At 38.5% G+C, this 19,961-nt stretch overlaps 1 protein-coding gene across 2 annotated transcripts; it reads left to right on the forward strand.

The window, feature by feature from the left end:
* The first annotated feature begins 730 nt into the window (after window positions 1-730).
* On the forward strand, window positions 731-19,459 carry DEPDC1B (DEP domain containing 1B). 2 transcript variants are annotated; one of them, XM_059492288.1, is made up of 11 exons: window positions 731-778; window positions 1,218-1,483; window positions 5,363-5,498; window positions 7,685-7,812; window positions 10,526-10,656; window positions 11,698-11,745; window positions 12,193-12,333; window positions 14,414-14,580; window positions 16,061-16,237; window positions 16,902-17,087; window positions 17,403-19,459. In XM_059492288.1, the coding sequence occupies exons 1-11, from the start codon at window positions 731-733 to the stop codon at window positions 17,562-17,564; spliced, it is 1,590 nt and encodes a 529-aa protein (XP_059348271.1). In that variant the 3' UTR covers window positions 17,565-19,459. The 2 variants fall into 2 exon arrangements, with proteins under 2 accessions (XP_059348271.1, XP_059348272.1); XM_059492289.1 differs by having other exon boundaries at window positions 16,972-17,087.
* The last annotated feature ends 502 nt before the right edge of the window (window positions 19,460-19,961 follow it).

The raw sequence follows: 19,961 nt of genomic DNA on the forward strand, positions 1-19,961 counted from the left end.
ATCATCCCACATACTGCCTGAATTCAAAACAAAATTCTTTAACAAAAAAACTGATTGGAAACAATTTTAAAATATTGAAAATTGAGTGTTTGGAGGGGTTTTTTTTAGGTTGATTTTTTTTTTTGTTCTGTTTGTTTAAGTAATGCCAAGGCTGTGTTCTCTTTATGAGGGCAGCAATTCACTGGCCAATGTTTTCCTGACATGGTTTACCTTGTTGCCACACACAGAATCACCAAATAGGCCAGGTTGGAGAGGACTACAGCAGGCTACCTGGTCCAGCCTATCTACGCGAGCAGGCCCATCCTAGAGTACAGGACTGGCACAGGATTGAGTCCAGGTGCTCCTGGCATCTCTACGCGAGGGAGGCTCCAGAACGTCTCTGGGACATCTGTTCCAGTGCACAGAACCCGCACAGCAAAGAAGCTCCTTCTCATGTTCATGGGGAACTTGCAGTGCATCAATTTTCTGCCCGTTGTCTCTTGTCCTGCGCAGAGCCCGGCACGGCGCGGCCCCGCGGCACGCCCGCCCGCTGAGGCCCCCGCACGGGGCCGCCCCCGCCGCCCGGGACGGGGCGCCACAGCGCCCCCTCGCGCTCGGCTCCCACCCCATCCCCGCCCCACCAATCCAGCACGGCGCGGGCCCGTCACGTGCCGCGCCCGCCGCCCAATGGGCGAAGGCGGCGGCGCCCGGCTGGATTCAAACGCGGCGCGGAGCCAGCGCGGCCGCGCCCATGGAGCCGCGGCTGGTGGGGCCTGGGCCGTACCGCGCCACCCGCCTGGTGAGTCCCCCGCCGCCGTCCCCGACACCGCCGCCCTCCCGCGCCGCTGTCCCCCGCGGCCACTCGCCCTCCGGCCTCCTGGTGCCGGCCGCTGCTCCCAGGCCGCGTCTCTGCGGGGCGGAGGCGCCCGCGGCTGGCGCGGGGCAGAGGCTGGCAGGGCGGAGCGGCAGGTTGAGCCTTTTGTCCCGGTAAAACCTAAGGGAGGCTAGAGCTGTATCCGTAGGTCCGCTAGTAGTATGGGGCTAAATATTTCAGCCTCCTAAACCTGGTGTTTGTTCTCGGGTCGCCACAGTTTAAATCCTGGGCTTAGGTTTCGGTGTTGTTGTGAACGCAGACGGTGACAAAAGGGTGTAGCTCTGTTTACAGAGCCGGCTGCGTTCTGGCCGCAGGAAAACCTGGGGGGAGAGCTCCCGTAACGACTGGCTTTGTTCTTTCCCAGTGGAACGAGATAATCGAGCTCTTCCGTGCTGGGATGCCCTTACGGAAGCATCGCTGTCGTTTCAAGAGCTACGAGCGATGCTTCAAAGCCTCGGAGGCAGTGGAATGTTTGCATGAGCTGCTTGGCTCTAACCAAAATTTTGGTCCAGAAGTGACTCGCGATCAAACGGTTAAGCTGCTTAAAAAATTCCTGAAAAATCATGTAATCGAAGATATTAAAGGAAGGTGGGGCAAAGAGGACTTTGAAGACGATGGCCGTTTATATAGGTAAGCCTCTATAGGGTGATAAAAAACCCCTAGTTTTTTGGAAACAGGGTATAATAACTCTTGCTCGTGTCTTAGAAGCATTTTTGTAGAATGCCTCTGAAAATTGTTGACACGTTTTCCCCTTTTCCTTTTAAAGACTTTAATTTTCTTAGTAATGGGTAGCTGTCGTGACTTCATGTTTGTCTTCAGTTTTCTTGCCTATTCTGAAATGTTTTTGAAAGTCACTTCTATTCAGTTGCATTCTTTGAATATCAACAAAAGCTTTTGCGGCTTTCAAATGGTATTGAGTTCTCATTGCTGATGGCAGACATCAGGTTTGTTGGTGCTGGAAGAGTACATATTAGGACACATAGGTGGAAGTGAGAATGCCGTTGGTCACCCAGCTCCAATTGTCCTCCTTCACCCCAACCTCCTGACTATTTTGGTTGCTATCTCCACCTTCTTCTGAGAAAAGAGAAAGGCCTACTGAATCTAAGAAATTTATAACATTTTTTTATGCTCCTTAGTTTGTAGATGGACAAGGGACAAAGCTTTATTTGCTTATCCTCAAGGTTGATTCCTTACTTATCCCTGTTGAACATCTCAGCTAGTGGCTTGTTAACAGTGGAGAAGAAATTTCAGTGTAATAAAAGCTTAGCATTAATGGACTGGATTCTTTGGCCTCTTGTGACCTCAGTTAAGGTTTGAGTGGACAGAAGTTGCAGGGTTTGAATTTGTACCATCTTCTAGTGTCCTGTTTGGTGCAGAAGTATTATAAAGATCACCATTACTTCAAGTCTAGATCTGTAACTTTTATCATGGTGGCCCTTCTTTTGAGGAAATGGGAGTTCTCATCATGCAAAACATTAGGGAAAATAGGCTAGCAATAAGTTTATGCTTCTACTTATTATAGCTATTATTACATACTCAAATTTTACATATTCATTTTAAGTAATGATTTCTTAATATTCTCTTTGGGGAAATATGTAGAACTGAATTCCCACTTGATATATATTAAGTAAATTTTTCATTTTGCTCTATTGATCTTTTTATTTCTGGTATTAATTCTTGTCAAAAGATTTATTATGCGGTTTGATAACTGCTGGTGTTATTCTGTATTTCTTTGGTTTGGTTTTGCTGTGTTTGTGTGGCTGTGGGGTTTTTTGTTTATTTTGCATTAGCATGAGTATATGTTCAAATTATTTTGTTCTTTTATTTATTTGTATTTTCAGTCATGACTTTACTGAGCTGCAGACTGTGGAAGTTGGCTGGGTGAAATATTTCTGTTCTAATTTTCTGCATGCTCTGCCTACTGATCTGCTATTGGGCAACAGAACTCTTGTTATATATTTTGTTGTGGTGTTCTTTCTCCCTCTCCCACTGAAAAAATAACTAACTGAACTTTTTTCAGTTAAAAATTTATACCTTTCATGCATCTTGAACTGGAGCCAGCTTTTTTCCTCACTGGGATTGGTGCTTGGTGCATAAATAAGCTACATACGTTATTCGCGGCTTTAAGTATCAAGACACGCTTCTCCCCTGTTTAAGCAGTTAGACGCAGGTTTTCCAGCCTATTTTAGGGCTGTATTCAATGTCCTGGCAGCTCCCTCTGGTGGGCTATCCTAATGCTACATGTAAAATACAGGGTGTTCTCTCCTCACAGCGCTGATGGAGGTAGTTGTACGAGTCAATTCTACTGACGGTGCTAACTTTGGAAAAGTTACATGCTTCGTACCTTCTGCAAAAATTTATGCGTTAACATGCTGTAATGGCACACTGTGGTACACAGTTGTGTCACTCATTTACTTCACATGTAAGTGTAGCTGTCTGCTCTTGTTCATCCACAGAGTATGCAAAAGAAATATTGCCAAAAGCTGGATTGCGTGAGAATATTTGGCAAGTATTAAACATGAAGATGAGATCTAATGTGGCTTCTAAAAATAGCAAAGACTTATCAGTGTGTTCTGACTTACTGGCTCAGCTGAGTCTACAATAATGAATGAGAAGTTACAGTTTTGGGAGCTGTTGGACTTTATACTTTTTTTGGAATCTAAGCCAGTCTATTGAAAGCAAAGGGGTTAGCACTGTTGCAATGATAGCAATCTTTCGGGAATTTTGCAGTAATATTGTTATATCTTGAACATCAATGCTAGTTGACTTTGTTCAGGATCCTTTGTTCTGGACACAAACAGGTATCTCTAGTTCCTCTTTTTATAAACTCCCCAAACTAGTGTTGCTGGCTATAACCAATTCTGATCTTGGTGTGTCAGCCTTGGAGTGTTTCTCGATCCTTTGCTTTGAGTGACATTAATCCTTCTTCATCTAGATCTTGCTGTAATGCTACCTGAGAAAGGGGAATGCACCTCCTTTTTCTGACTGTAAGAACAACTTCTTTTACTGATTGTTTGCAAATCAGGGCAGCAAATGACACAAATCTAAAAATTGTGAAGAACTGGAGAAGAAACAGGAAACTACTGAGAATAGTGTAAGGCGAAGGAAAAAGGCTTGCAGATATGTGGGTATGTTCTATTTTAACATTAAACTCTTAAGAAATAACGAATATCTGAAAAATGGTTGAGAACACTCAACAGCTGAACATCTGCCATGTAGTCTGGCTTACCATTAAAAAACAGAGTAAATCTTGCAGGATGAGAGTCAGGTACTTGCTTCGGGTTCTGGGGATTTGTCTGATGGGGGTGATATCTCTGTGTTGCAGATGTGCTGTTGAAGGGCACTGTGGAATATGCTCAGTGTGTGTGGTCAAAACAATGTATTTAACCATTCAATGTAACAGTACTGGACTAACCACACTGCAGAACAAATCTAAATGAAAAACTTATTAAATGTTTCAAGTGCCTTTAGAGGATGAGGTGACATTTTGGAGAACCTTGAGAGTTTCTCAAGCATTTTTTCTGGGAGGATACATATGTATACTTTCCAGCAGTGTGCAAGTTTTTGTTGCAAAGTCACTGATGTATCTGTCTTTTGCATTCTGTTTTAAAAAAGTTAATGAGGCTTAAGCAGTTGCTTAAAGCATCAGCAATCTCAGCATCTAAAACCTGGGTGTGCAAGTCGACAGGATTGGATCTGGGCCAGTCTGAAGAGGTGTTTCCATTGAACTGATTTGTCTTTCTGATACGCTGTCATTACTTCCTTTGTATATGCTCTGACCCGAGCTTAGCAATAATTTGGTGCTGGTCAGCCTGGATAGTTTGTTTTCCTTCTTTTCTACAAGGGCTGGTTTAGGGCTTATTTCTGCTAATTTCTTCAAGGCACTTCTTGAAATGCCTTAAGAAGTCAAATAGTTACCTGCAAAACCAGCTGGAAAAAAGAACTGCAGGATATGATCCAGAAAAGAACTGCAGGATATGATCTTCGCACAGAAAGCATGTAAACCCAGAAGGACCTGGTAATGTGGGCAAAACTTTGTGTGGACACTTGCATGCACTCTAACTAAGTCTGAGTGTTAGTCATGTGACTTAGCTATGTAGCTTTTCTTTAGGAAATGCATGCTAACAAAGCACTTGACATGGGGGAAAACATCCCCACGGCTTTTTCAGCAGAATCAACAACTCTTAGTGAAGATCTGTGTCATTGTCTATGCAAAGACCGCTTGTGCTATAAGAGACGCACTGGGGAGCAGAGATTCACCCAAGGCTCAGCTATGTCATGGGAGGTACAAAGTGCCTGAACTGTTGTGGAGCAGCAGCTGGAGGGCAAACAAGACTCTCCACGATGTTTTACATATCATGCAACACCAGTCTACAGCAAACTAAGTTGGGCTGTGAATGTCCAAAGCATTTGTTGTATTTTTGCATGTGAAGGCTGGCTACAGTTTTGCATTGGTAAATAGGGATTAGATTGGCATTCAGAGACTTTAAAAATGTTCTCTAATTGTAGATTTCCTCCTTCCTCGCCACTGAAGTCATACCCAAAGAAACCTTCATGTGGAAAGGAAGTAATTAAATTTCCAGACTGGAATGAACCAAGGGCTGGCCCTTCTCAACAACCCATCCCAGTGAAATGCGTCGCAATGGTAAGACACCCAGTTTTATTTCCCCAGACAAAAGCATATTTGGAAAGCAAAACTGAGCTGATGACCTCTGTGCTGTGTCACAAAATACTTGCTTGTAAAATTAAATGCTAAATATTTTTATTCTAAACTTTTGTGAAGTTAAGTTTTTCTTAAAATTTGCCGGAGAAGTAATATTTTAGTGTTCTTTGTGCTACACATTAAAATGCCCTCAGGAACCTGAGTTCCATATGGGTGTATTTTCCCATATTTCATTCCAGTTTGCTGAAATTCCAATAGGGCATTTATTATATTACCAGACAAAATAGTCACACTGTAACTCTTATTTGGACACTTCAGATATCAGAATATATACAGTTATTACAACCTTCCTAGCTGCTGTAAATACTGACTCAATTTCCTTTTTTATAAGGAATATGTTTTGGCTAAGGAGCAGTGGTCCTGATTTTTCAGTTATCCTTTGTAAGCTCAGGAAGTCATCTGGCCTCATACTTATGTGGATTGATCCAGCCTTTATAAAATTGTTGGAAAAACTTGGTTTTATTAGTAAACCAAATTGTATGAACTCTGTTCACCTTGACATAGTAAAAGAATAGGCTTCTGGAGTTGTGTATATTCTGAGGTCTTACTTCAGTGTATCTTACATGTGTGCGTTCTCATAATTTGTGAACTAAGGATTTCGTTGATGATTTTTGCCTTTCTATTACTGCCCTGCAGAGCAGGAGTCTAGCCTTAGTTTTTTTGATAAACCATAGTCTATTTGGAAAAGTAGCTCCTACCATTTTGCTGGATATCTAAATGTTCTGAATGAATGGTTATTCCATACTTACAGTCCAACTGTGTACAAATCAAGTGTACTCTTCATGTACAGCAAGCTTCTGAAGAGGAAAGGCATGGTCCTTAGTGCTTCAATAGTAGATAGAAGAAAAGATGGTGCCAAAGACAGGAAATGAGAATGAGAAGGTGGAATATTGTAGTTACTGAGCAAGTATCTGTTGAAGGTGTAACATATTACAGCCTCCAGCTGTGCCCTGAATTTCCATCCAAGCATCCTGGCCTGATAAGAATTAGCAAAAGTCTGCATCTGACTTGTATGCAACAGCATAGAGTTTGGCATAGCTCAAAATCTCTTCCATTGGCAGTTTGGATTAATACAGTGGACTGTAAGTGAGGCAAAGCTACAAGCTTCTTTGTGCTGCCTCTTTTATAATTAGGTCTAGCTTCCAATGCAATGCTGAAGTAGACAGCTGAAAATTATGGTACCTTGAATTGCTTCAGCATCAATCTGAGCACTTAGTGGCTGTGTGTAGATTGATGAGTGTGGTTGTATGTCATGAAATACTGATGTGAAAGACCAGACCCTTAATTTCAGAGGGTACTATTTGCTTCCAACTAGCTCTAGTCTAGTCTGCCATGGAATGAGAGACAATTAGTGCTTGGAGTATTTAAGTGCATTCCTGGAATGCATTTTGTGGTCTGGTTATAAGGAAAACTTTTAATGTGCTTTAGTGCTGGTCTGTAGTGTAAATCAAAGAGCTGGAATGATTAGGAGTTTTCCCTTGAAAAGAATGCTGCTGATACAAGCTGCAGTGTATGTCCACCCATTGATACCTTGATGACAATGTTCAAGAATAAACTTGGATATGAAGGTTGCATAAAGTATAGTGGTCTTCTGCACTCTCAGCTTTATACTTTTGTAATTGTGGACTAGATCTGACGGGTGCCTTCAGATGTAGTGATTTGCTTTTACTTTATGTATAGAACCTGTTATTAAACCTAATGTTTAGTTATTTTAGTATATGCTGAGCAAGGATTTTTTTTTTCTAATTTGTTGGTATCATAATTCTCCAGTAACTTTTCCATAAACAGATGGTTAATCTTAAAATGGCAGATGAACTGATTTTAATCATGAATAGGACCTGAACATAGGATTAAAGGCCATTGACTCCAGAACTCTAATGGTTATTCTGACACATATAATTTTTCAGCTTTGGAACAAGTTATGGAATTGAGAAGCAATGTGTAAGATTGAGAAAATATTTAATTTCTCTTAGACACAAATACTTACCTTGCATCCTGAAGACTTCATTGGAATTTAAGAACACTTGCAATTTTGTACTATAAATGTTTTATACTGTTTAACACTTGAAAAGCCACCAGTTAATGAGGAGGGTTTTTTCTGATTTCAGAACTCTGAGATGTGGTACAAGCGACACAGCATAGCTATCGGGGAAGTACCAGCATGCAAACTTGTGTTCCGCAGAGAACTAACACAAACAAATATAGAAGCGATATGGAAATCCATGACTTTATCACGGTGAGTATACTTATGAGTCATTTGCTCTTATAGTAAAATTGTGTAGTAGGTAATAGTCTTGTCTATCTTCCCTGGTAATACTTGTAATTTCACCCACTCACTTTTTATCGTTGCCTTCAAAGCCATAGTGTCTAGACTAACTCTACCACTTGTTATTTGGCTAGCAAACTCAGCAAATGAAGTCTGGAAAAAAACTTCACTGTGCTTAGTACCTTTTGACTTCTGCACATTGTGTTATACAATTCTTTGTTGTGTGGGCTTTGTCTTGTTTAATCACTTTTTTCTCTGTCTCTTTTTCTTGTTGCTAGGAAATAAAAGCACTTATGTAGAAGTGCTATGGAACCTTTCAATGGCAAGTACAATACTTTGTATGAGATAAATGGCATAGCTAATTGAGTGCTGAAGCTTTGAGATTCAGCTTAGAGATTCATTTACTACATTCAAATGGAATCTCCTATGCGAAGTTAAAGCTATTGCTTTGGACTATTTCTGCAGAGGAAGAAATAATATACACTAATGATATTACAGCATGGTTGAGGTCTTACTAAGGATGACTTTAGTGTAAACCTAGCACATTATCTGCACGTAATGCGCTTGGTGCTGAGGTGAGCAGTTTTGGTGACAGCATGATAGGCAGCAGACGGCATGTGTATTCTGGGTTTCCTGAACCAAGGAAACTTCAGGGGAATGGAGGGACACCCTGGTAGACTAGAGCGCACATGGCAGCAGCTGATAGGACCAGGACAAGTGAGACCAGGGGCAGTGGTGGCCAAGCCCTCCTTCACATAAAGCTCCCTATAGAGCTCTACCAACCAAAAGACCATGGTGGGCAAACAGGGTTGGCACAGCAGATTGTGTGGAAGGATGCTGAAACTCTGATAGCTTGATCAGTGAGCAGTAGCATTCATGTGACAGAAAGTCCTGGACTCTTTAAGTTTGATGATTGACACTGGAATTCCCACAGTTCTGTGCTGGAAAAGTATGACTGTGGGAATAGGGAGACTCACAACTGATGCTGAATTTGTTTGAAATTTTCTGCTCAAGCTGGATGTGCTTAAAGCTATGAAGCCCAATGGGATTAATCCCAGGGTATTGAAAGAGCTGGATGCTGTTGTTGCAGGATCTTTCTCCTTATTTTTTCATTTATCTTGGAATTCTAGAAAGGCCTCTGTTGTCTGGAAGCTGGCAACTATTTTCTCAACTTAAAGAAAGCAAAGAACAAAGACTTTGTTAATTACAGGCCTGTCAGTATAACTTCAGTGCCTGTAAAATTATGGAAAATTATTCTGGGAGTTAATAATAAAATATTTGAGAGACACACAGTCGTTGGTCATAGCCAGCACAGTTTCAAAAAGGGAAAATACTATGTAACCAATTAAATTTTCTTTTATGACAAGGTCACCCATCTAGTTGACCAAGGGAAACCAGTTGATGTGGTTTATTTACATTTAAGCAAAGCTTTTGATATTGTCTCTCAGAGTATCCTTCTAGATAAATTGTCCAGCATGCAGCTTGATGAGCCCCATAATATTGTTGGGTGAGCAGCTGGCTCTTGGATCAAGCACAAAGGATTGTGGTAAATGTGGTTATCTCTGGTGGGCAGTCATCAGTGGGGCTCTGCAGGGCTCCATTCTAGGGCCAGAGCTCTTTCATGTTTTTGTAAATGATATGGATGGGGGAATTGAATGTACCTTAAGTTTGTCCATGATACTAGGTTAGAAGGAACTTTGGACTCCTTCAAGGGTGGACAGGGCCTGCAGTGAGATCTGGATAAAGAGCTGTATAATCACCAAAAGCTTTGAGAAAGCTGAGGGGTGCCCTCAGTGCAGTTCAGTTTCTGGAGAGGGGAGTGGGGGGAGATGTGGAAGATCTCTGGTGACCAGATAGGACAAGGAGATGGAATCAAGCAGCTGGGGAGGTTCAGACTCCACATTAGGAAAAGGTTCTTCACTCAGAGAGTAACTGGGCACTGGAACTGCCTCCCTGAAGAAGGGGGCACAGCACCATGCCCTACAGAGTTCAAAGAGCATGTTGGCTGTGCTTTCAGTTACATGGTATAGTTTTAGATATTAAAATTACTAGACCTTTTCTAGGTATAAAACAAAACTTTTTTAGGGCTATGAAGATTGTGAAGGGTCTAGAAGGTAAGACATGAGGAGTGGTTGAGATCTTCTGGCTTCTTAACTTGGAGAAGAGGATGCTGAGAGGACATTGCAGTGCAATCTGTGATGGGAAGTAGAGTAGAATACACTGATCTCTTCTCTGTGGTGGCCAGTGACAGGACTGAGGGAATAGCTTGAGGTTGTCACTGGAGGTTTAGGTTGGATATTAGGAAAAGAGTCCTCATCCAGGGAGTGGTTGGGCACTGGAACAAGCTCCCCAGGCAAGTGGTCACAGCACATAAGCCTGACAGAGTTCAACAGGTGTTTGGACAGTGCTCTCAGGCATGTAGTATAATTTTTGTGGTTGTGCTGTGAAGAGCCAGGAGTTGACCTTTGTGGATCCCTTCCAGTTTTGGGCATTCTATAAATCTAGGCAGTTTTGTGAGAAGCAGGAATTGCACTGAATGGTCCTTATGGCTGTCATCCAACTGGAGATATTCTCTATGAAATGAAATTTTTTTTCTGAATTATATCCTAATTGTATCCTAATACCTCGTGTTTGCCTTTTCCAGATTAGATGGTGTATGACCTACGTTTATGTATTTTTGCAGATTACAAAAGGTGTTGGGTTTGGATTCTTTGGATGAAGTGTTAGACACAAAACTTGTGAATTCAAAACATATAGTTCAAAATGTATATAATGTCAATAAGCAAGGCATTGTCACTTTAGAGGACAAATCAAGTGAGTATTTTAGAAATTTTCTTTTTTTTTAAATATTGCAATCTACTTTGTAAAAACTCTAGTTGTTATAATGCTATTGTTTTTAAAATGCTATTGTTCTCCTCTGGTATCCCAGTAGTAAGAGTCAGCATTTATTGTATATTTACCCTCTTAAACAGATTCTGGCTTTAGTAGGGCTGAAAAATGAATGTAAGACAGCAGCAACTTTTTACCATTTATAAATACAGAGATAGTAATCACTTCAAGGTAACTTTCTTGGCCCTATCCTTTTAATTACCCAAACTGGAGTGTTTACATGAAGAAAAAATGTATTAAAAGTACATTGACAGATCCTAACTGTACATTGGGAGAGTTTTCAGTATTAAAAATTGTGAGAGAGCGAAGATGTGCATTGAGAGAGTTTTGAGCTTTGAAGCTAGTGCCATGTTTAAAAGTGGTTTGCACATCAGAGAAAAAATAAAGCATCTTTACTGCTCTGGTCTATCACAGTATTATTGCCACCAAGATTTTAATGAGATTTGCAGAGAAATTTAAATATGACATTAAAACCTGGTTTGGTTGTGAATAAAACTGCCTTCAGAGCATATCTGTGCTCATTTCAAAGGCAGTTGGACCATCTCAAAATATCAACTTTCTCCTAGCAGAAATGGCAAAACTGAATATATGAGTGCTTTTCGTCATCTTGAGTACAAAGTAAACACTTCATCATATAGCACCAGGGAAGGCTGTATCTAGAACTGGTTTACTCTGACTTTTTTTTTTTTTTTTTTTATAGTAGGTAAAAGATTTGTGATATGACCTGTTTTGCTGATTAAGCTGCAAGGGCAGAATGCATACCTGTATGGTAGTAGTGCAGGTACTGAAGTATAGATGTAATTCAGGCTAGATCCTGCATTAAGGTATAGCCTGCCTTTGGAGTCACTTGATTTACCGCACAGGAAGAATGTTAAATTGTTTTCAGATTTGCTTTTGTCTAACAGTTGAATATTTTTCTTGTTTTTTCTTTTTTGTCATTTTAATTTCTGTTTCTTCCCTTTGCAGAGGAACTACCTCATTGGATATTATCTGCAATGAAATGTCTAGTAAATTGTAAGTAAATTCAGAAGGGGAGAAAGATCCCACAAACAACCCACCCCCCAAAAAATAAATTGAACTGACCGTGTCTATACCACTCTATTAAATCCTGTATACAATGATTTTTTAAAAGAAAGTTGGAAAAGACTTGGCAGCATGTATTCTCCTTTCAGTGTAGCTTTAAATAAATAATTTAAATTAATTATATAAAGGTTTAGCTAGTCTATTAATGTTTTTCCTCTGCTTTGTAACTTCACTAGAGCTATTGGGAATAGATCAGTACGTAGTAGATCAATAAAGTTTCACTTATTTTGAAGAATTAATCTTTTTTTTATTTTTTTCCCTCTAATGATCCATTTTAATGGGCTGGATTAGAAAACACTGATCTGCTCAGTGGCTGAAAATCAATATTCTCTCTCTTTTTTGCTCCTTTTTGTTTTGTTTTTTTTTTGTTCTTTGTAGGGCCCAGCTGTTCAGATCTGAAGCAGCCTACGTACTCAGGCTTTGAAAGAGATGTCTTCAAAACGATAGTGGACTACTTTAGCCAGATGAAAGAACCTCTTCTCACATTTAATTTTTTTGATGTTTTTGTTAGTGTTTTAGGTAAGTAGTTTGGAATCCAATGAAAAAAAATATTCTTTAGAGTTAATTTTCTGGAGTTATTTTACCTTAAATAATATCACAGATTAATTATTTAGGGCCTGTCCTTTCCATTCTACATAGAGAACAGTTTAATATTTAAATTTATTTCATATCACACAGTGGTTTTATTTTTGTGTCTTTTTAATCACATTAGTTCAAGTCTTTCATTGCTTTTCTTTATATTATTAAAGGCCTCTGTTCATTGCTCAGCATGCAACAGATGGATTTTAATAGATTTTTCTTTTTTTACAAGTGCTTAAATGTCTTAAAAACTCTTATAAGCTTTTAGAAATTGCTTGACTGAAGTCTAGATTAGAAAGGATTAGGGCTTTAAGCACAGTTTTTAACCCTGGAAATATGATATTTAAAAGGAATTGAAATACTATGTTGCTTTAATTTAGAAATGTCATTAACTAATGTAGTGTTTAAAAGAAGCAATGTTGTAGTTATTAAATAGAACTTTCCAGAGTTCACACTATATTAAAATTGACAATTCTGATCCTACAGATGGCTTACTGAAAGACAGTAAATAGAAAGACAGTAAATAGTAAGACAGTAAATATTTGATTATATTTTGTTATCAAATTTCAGAAAGAACAATTGAGTTGAAAAGTAAACCCGCTTTGTAGCATGTTTGAGCTTCTTTCTGTGTGAACAACAGTGTTTTTAGTAAACTATTGAGATGAGAAAGGAATCTAGAATGACACTTCTGTTTCTGGAATTTAGTATATATACTTTGTGAATTGTCAATCTTGCTTCATATGGAATATAAATCAATTTTCTGACTTATTTTTTTTAATCAGCTCTTGTTTATGTCTTTAAAACTTATTCTTCTGCTTTCATATTCTGTTTCTGTTTGCTTTTCCATTTTTTTCACATCTTTCAGGTTTTACTACTATCATTTCACACCATTTTGTAAATGTAAAAGTAGAAGAAAGAATTCATGCCAGTATGTATGTGGAAGCAATGAAAATTGTGCTATGTTTCAAGAAGTCAAACATTAATTTTGTGATCTCTTTAAAAAAAAGTGAAGTGTTGATATGGAATCATTCCTTACTCTTCTAAGCATATGCATCAATATGCATGCCAAATCTTCCTTTGAAGTTAGAAAAAGCTTTACTATGAAAATTAGCTTCAGTATTTTACCCCTCTCCTTGAAATGTCTTACCTAGTCCACACTTCTTTTCCAATAAGAAACAGTTTCCATGTTTTACATCATGGAGTTTACCAGAATGGTGGATGAGGAGATAGCAGTGGATACTGTTTATGTTGAGAGCAGTAAGGCTTTCAACACTTGTGTTCCATTTCATCCTTCTAGGAAGTACAGGCTGGATAGGTGGGTAATGAGGTAAACTCAGAAGTCCGTTCAGTTGCTGGGCTCAGAGGGTTGTGATCTGTGGCACAAAGTCTGGCTGGATGTCAGTCAGTGGGAAGCATGCCAGGGCTGGTAGTGTGGCCAGTAATGATTATCACTTTGTTAATGACCAGGGAGGTGGCACATTCTGTCCTAAACTTGGGCACAGTGCCCTAAACAAGCATGCAAATTAAAATGGGGAAGAGTAGCTTATGCAGCAGTGTTGTAGTACCATGCAGAATAACCTCGACTGGCTGCAGAAATGGGTAAACAGGAATTAGAAAAGGAGAAATGTCAATTCCTCTCCTGAGGAGGAATAAGCAGAATTAGGCACAGATTTAATATCTATATCTGTGCATACCATTCAGTTGTGTTTAGTGCTGAGGTAATAAAAGAGCAAAGGACGAAAAAAATGCTGTAATTTTTAGTGTATTGTAATATTTAGATTTATTGATTATGGCTATCAATGTCTTCCACTGCATCAGAAGAAAATCTTCTAAAAACTTAAGTCCTAGTAGTCCAAATCTAGTGATATCTTTCTGGTCTCATTGGGGAATGGAGCTCTAAGGCAATCTTGAGTGAATAAGAAGGGAATTTTGGGAGTTAGATTTAGAAATGTTATGTTAAATGTTATGGAAATATATAACTCAGAAATGTTCCCCAACCTTCTGATCTCATATGAACCAGGACTGCTGCAAAAACCCAGCAAGGCTGTAGAAGCTCTTCAGATATCTTGCCTCCTACTGCCGCCAGAAAATAGGAAAAGACTACAGCTTTTGGTGAGAATGATGGCAAGAATTAGTCTAAACCAGGATTTGCCACATCTTTCTGAATCAGTGAGGACCAGAACTTTGGTATGTATAAGTGTAAGGTAAAAGGTCTGGACAGACTTTTGGAGAACAGGTTAAAGATTCTTACTGGAGAGTATGAACAAAATACAATTTGCTTGTTTGGGGAACTGGTTTGTATGTCCCAGCTATTTGGAAAGCTAATCTGGATTTGAATAAAGTGGGATTTCATGGCAATTTGTGAGCGCACAAAGAATTTGCTCAGGATTTAGAGGTTTCCTTACCTTTCCAAGTTAAATCACCACTGAATTCACTATTGAGTAGGAAAAAAGCACAAACAAACAAGCAATCCCCAAGAACAATCAAAATCAACCAAAAAAACAAAGCAGATGAAGTCTCTGGTGTTCTTTATCACTTCAGACAGTGTGAATGAAAAAGACTGCCTGTTTCAGTCATAGCTAAAAATATGGAGCTGAATGTTCTGATTGACCTGTTTTCAGCCATTCAAAAAAACTAAAATCCCACCTGTTTATTTCAGTAGTTGTTTTTTTTTCACCACACACAGAAGTGTCTTAAAATAAGCTCCAATTTTTGCTAATTCTTCTGTAGGAACATATGTAGTGATATCACTACACTGATGTGTGCAACAACACCTTATTACAAAGTCATTAGGCATAACTTAACTATTCTGATGAGCTAACAACATATATTTATTTTGTTTAATTTAAAAGTCTTTGAAAATTAAGTGCAATGGAAAACTAAGCTGCAGAGCTATTCTCTAAAAACCATATAACAGCATGTACAAATCTAAATGTGCTCCACAGCAATTAAGTTTTTAGAGAACTCTGAATAGCATTTGATTAAAATAATTAAATTTTTTACTGCCAAGGTTATAATTTAATTAACTGTAAGTGGTCTTTCATTAAAATTATTGTTGTAATTGAAATGTTGATTTTAGAAGTGAATCCTTGTAGTCTGAGTGTTTTGTACAAAGTATTAATTCAGCAATGTAATGTATGGTACATCATAAAAGTCTTTATTAAAATCTTCTGTGATTTTAATGTTATAAGTGATTGGTGCACAAACAGAAACTCTTGTAACTGAGTGCTTGAGCACAAGACTACTTGAAGTCAACTAGACCTGAAATTTTATTTGATGATTTCAGAATAGTGGTTTCAGGTTTTCTCTCTGGTGCCTAATTTCTATTAAATTCCTGTGTTATTTTTAAAAGAATCTCTAAATACATATACCCTCTTTAAATAGCCATGTGAAGTGGCTATTTGACAAAGTCTTGAGAATAAAATGGAATTCATTCATTCTATATCTAAAGTCAGGAGTGGATTATCTGTATGAAGCAGGAGCAATCTTCAGTGCACTCACATGTCACTGTACATAATACATCTAAAAAAATATTGATGTGTTTGAAGTACAGTAAGTATTGTGACGTTAAAATATTTGTTCTAAAAGTTCACTTTTTAAATGTAGCCTGATTCTCTACTCCTCACCCCCAAACATATATTACAATGGTGTGTGTATTTTCCCTCAGATGGTTCAGGCATTTTCCCGTTGTATTCTCTGCTCAAAGGATGAAATAGACTTGGATGAACTTCTTGCTGCTAAACTAGTATCTTTTCTCATGGATAATTATCAAGAGATCTTAAGTGTTCCTTCTGCTTTAAAGTCTTCCATAGAGGATCATGTTGTACATCTCCAGAGAGTCCAAGTAAGTATCTAGTGAAAAAGCCTCTTTTGTCTCTCTGTTTCTAGATTGAACTTATCCTTTGTTCTCCGAAGATCGACAGTTCTTACAAGGTTTTGTTCTGTCTCTGTTAGCTTTTGAGATCTAATTAATTTTGACTACTGATATTCAAGCACAATTATGTGTTTAAATGAAACTAAACAAATACTGAGTTTGTTTAGAGATGAGAAGTCTCAAATATGTTTTCCTGTTTGTCAGCACTATCTTCCCATGGAATGGGCAAACTATGTTTGTGGTAGTGAAGAAAACAGAATTATTATAAAGTGTTTTCATTCTTGTTCTTTTTTTTTTCCCCCTTTAGAACCATCCTTACTTGCTCAGTTTTTTCATCTGTTTCCTGATACCGTAATTTCTTTTTGTTCAAAGATGATTTTTAGTTCTTTTGTTTATTTCCTACCAGAAAAGTAATTTTGAACTTATTTCAAATGCTGAATAGGCTTCCTTTCTGTCATGTTTTTTGACTTACTGGAACTCACTCAATTAGGGCTGGAGATAAAAATTACAGTTCAAGCTCTGTTCAGTATTTCCTCTACTTAATGTCTTGGAGTGGTAAATTGATTAAGGCAATCTATGCAAGTGTTTTGCAGAAAACCTAGCCTTTTTTTTTTTTTTTTTACTGTATCTTCAGATAAAATATGCTGGGGCTGATAGTGATGCAACACTTCCTCCTCCATCATTTTGTCACCAAATCACTACAGGTGAATTTGAATACCAAAGGGCAACTGGCTCTCAAGAACCACTGGCAGCTTTGTTGGAAGAAATTGTAATGAATAAAGAAATATCTTTGAAGGATAAAAAGAAGAAGCTCAAGCAAGTAAATAAATTTTTCTCCAGAGTTTCTAATTTCAATTTGAAAATATTTATCAAGTCTTAGACATGCATTCTTCTAGAGAAATACTGAAATTTGAAACAGTGGCTACACATGGGGATGTCAAGATTTATAATACTTTAGAACAACTATGCTGTGATGAATCAACCCAAATCAGAATTACTGCCTAATTTTCTATATAGCAGTGTAGGAAGTCCATTAGAGATATAATTTCCCCATTCCAGAAATGCAAGCTTCCCTTTAATAGTTTATTGTACGTGTTTGAATAAATTCTTAATTTGAATTAATGTACTTTTCTAGTTTCAGAAATCTTACCCTGAAGTGTACAGAGTACGATTTCCTAGCCCTGAAACCGAAGCGATGCTATTTCCTGAAAAAACTAAACAGAAACCACCAATACTGATGTGGGCCTTAAAAAAGCCTTTTCAGCCGTTTCACAGAACCAGAAGCTTTCGGATGTAAATGGTTTGAAATATATCAGCAAACAAACAGAGACACAGTGTATTGTCAATGGATCTCATGCAAAAGGAGCCTGAGCAGCATGTGGTTACTCAAAAAACCTACTGGGGATACTGCTAAGATCATAGAAAATGTTGAAAGAAGAGGAGAGTATTGAGGTTGTAGTAATGTGAACCTCTATCAGTATTTTTGTAAAGCATTATTTTTTTAAATGTCTGTTACTTTAAAACAAGCAAAAAAACCAGGAAAAAAACTAAACAAACAAACCCACCGCACACTCAAGGGGATTATTCTATATATGGGTGATAGTGTACACTTGCTGTGGTTTGTTTTGACTATCATTTTAAGGCCTAAATGTATTTGAATGTAATGTGTTTTTTGTAATTAGTCAAGAGCTTTTTACCCTCCCTGAAAATGAGCGTCTTGCATAAACCAGGCTGTATTAGTGCACATATAGTGTGAGGAATTAACTTACGGTACATGCTTGAAAAAGTATGAAACACTGGATTTTGCTTTGCTTTTTGTGAGAGATTAATATTAAAAGTTAGTGATGCAATCAATTGGCTGTTTGCACCCCTCAACCACAGGGGAAGGGGAGGGTTTTTGGGTATGTGGTTATGCAAGGTTTTGGTCTGCCCAGGTGCAGAGGGGATGAGCACCCATCACCAGAGGATGACCATGACAAACCCACCTTTATGTAGCAGCAAGCTAGGGTTTGAGACAGACAAGGGAAAACACCTCCAAGAAGCATATCCTGCAATGTTGCTGGTTTGCTGGTTTCATGCCAATTTCCTCCCTTACACAACTGGCTCAGGCAGAAGATTCTCTCCCATCCTGAGAGGTACAGGAGCATTCACACTTAGGCCTGAGGGTGTTGATCCCTTCTGTTAAGGCAGAACTGGCTCAGCTAAGCTGGCATGACAGAGGTGGGTCGTGTCTGCCTCCAGACTTATTTCTTGGGCCTGCCGCCAGAGGACTGCAAATGATCCACAGCGGTGCAAGAGACATTGTAAAACTCCTCCCTGAGGAGAAATACCTCGGCATTCCCACCTGAACCTGTGGAACCGATTGGACTTTGGGTTTCAGGGATTTCCCTTGGCCTTAATGGATTGAAATTGTAACTGTTACTTCAACCACTGGACATCTAAGTTGCAACAATCAGGTTTCATAGGGTGGTGATACCTTTCCTCTTTGCTATCTGTTCTTATTCTTTCTTTTTATTTTCCTTGTATATTTTCTCAGGTGTAATCATTTTACTTTTATATTGCTCTATTTCTATAGATAATAACCAAATCTGTTACATATTTCCTCTCTGTTTTAACCAAATTGTTCCAAAATGAACCTGTTATCTGTCTGCCTGTCTGTCTGTCTATCTATCTATCTATCTAATCGTTTTATTTATAAAACCCCCACCATTCATTCAGAGTTGCATCACTCTAGTCTGCCCTGAGGGATCTGTTAACAAGAACCTCAGTTAACCTGCCTCAGGGGCAGATTGTAACATTGCTGACCCTAACTATTTTCGAAAAGTAGTTCTCAATTTCCTGATTCATATGGTGCATTACAGGTTGAGTGTACTTCCTTTCAAGTTCCATTAACTTTTTGTAATGCTGACCTATTCTGATAGGCAATGCAGCCTTTTCCTCCTATTTTCTTAGTGCAAATTGTACAAAGCTGGGTGCTTGACAATAGAATGTACTTTATCAGAAAATTTTAAAGCCTTGAGGTTCCTCTAAAAATGGAATTCAAATATTGAAGTGGCATTGTAGCATACATGCATTTATGGATTCAATTAATTTTGCATTATGAAATCTAGTGTGCCTATATCCTGATTGTACATATTGTAGTTGATTCTGAGACCACTTTTTTATCTATTAAAGCATTGCTCTTTTCCTGTACATACCTAGAGTCATGAGTTCATGCTATTCATTAGAGATTTGAAAACCAGCATTTCATAGCATATTGAATGTCAGGGTAGTCTGTGCTGGAGAGAAGACACCTGACATCAACAAATTTCTGAAATTTTAGTAGAAAATGTAATGCAGTATTGACAGCATTTGTACCTTGCTAATGTCCTGACCAGTCAGTAAGTTTCATTATGTACATCACAAGGTGGTTACTTCTTAGGCAGTGTGATATGGAACAGTACATCCTTTCATGATGTGTTCTCACAGAGATATTTGGACTTCATATCAATAATCTTAAGCAAATTTGATACAGAAAGATACACTTTTTAATTAAGAAAACATAAAAATTACTTTGAAAAATGGTCTGAGGCCATTTCTAACCTTTTGTGCTAGGTCTTCAAGGGTGAGAAAATCTTAGATATGTCATAGTATTCTGTGTATGTTTACGTGCTGTCAAACTTTGACTGCAACTATACTACTCACATGTATTTTG

The sequence above is a fragment of the Ammospiza nelsoni genome, chromosome Z (assembly GCF_027579445.1).
Source record: "Ammospiza nelsoni isolate bAmmNel1 chromosome Z, bAmmNel1.pri, whole genome shotgun sequence".
In the NCBI taxonomy this organism is placed as follows: Eukaryota; Metazoa; Chordata; class Aves; order Passeriformes; family Passerellidae; genus Ammospiza; species Ammospiza nelsoni.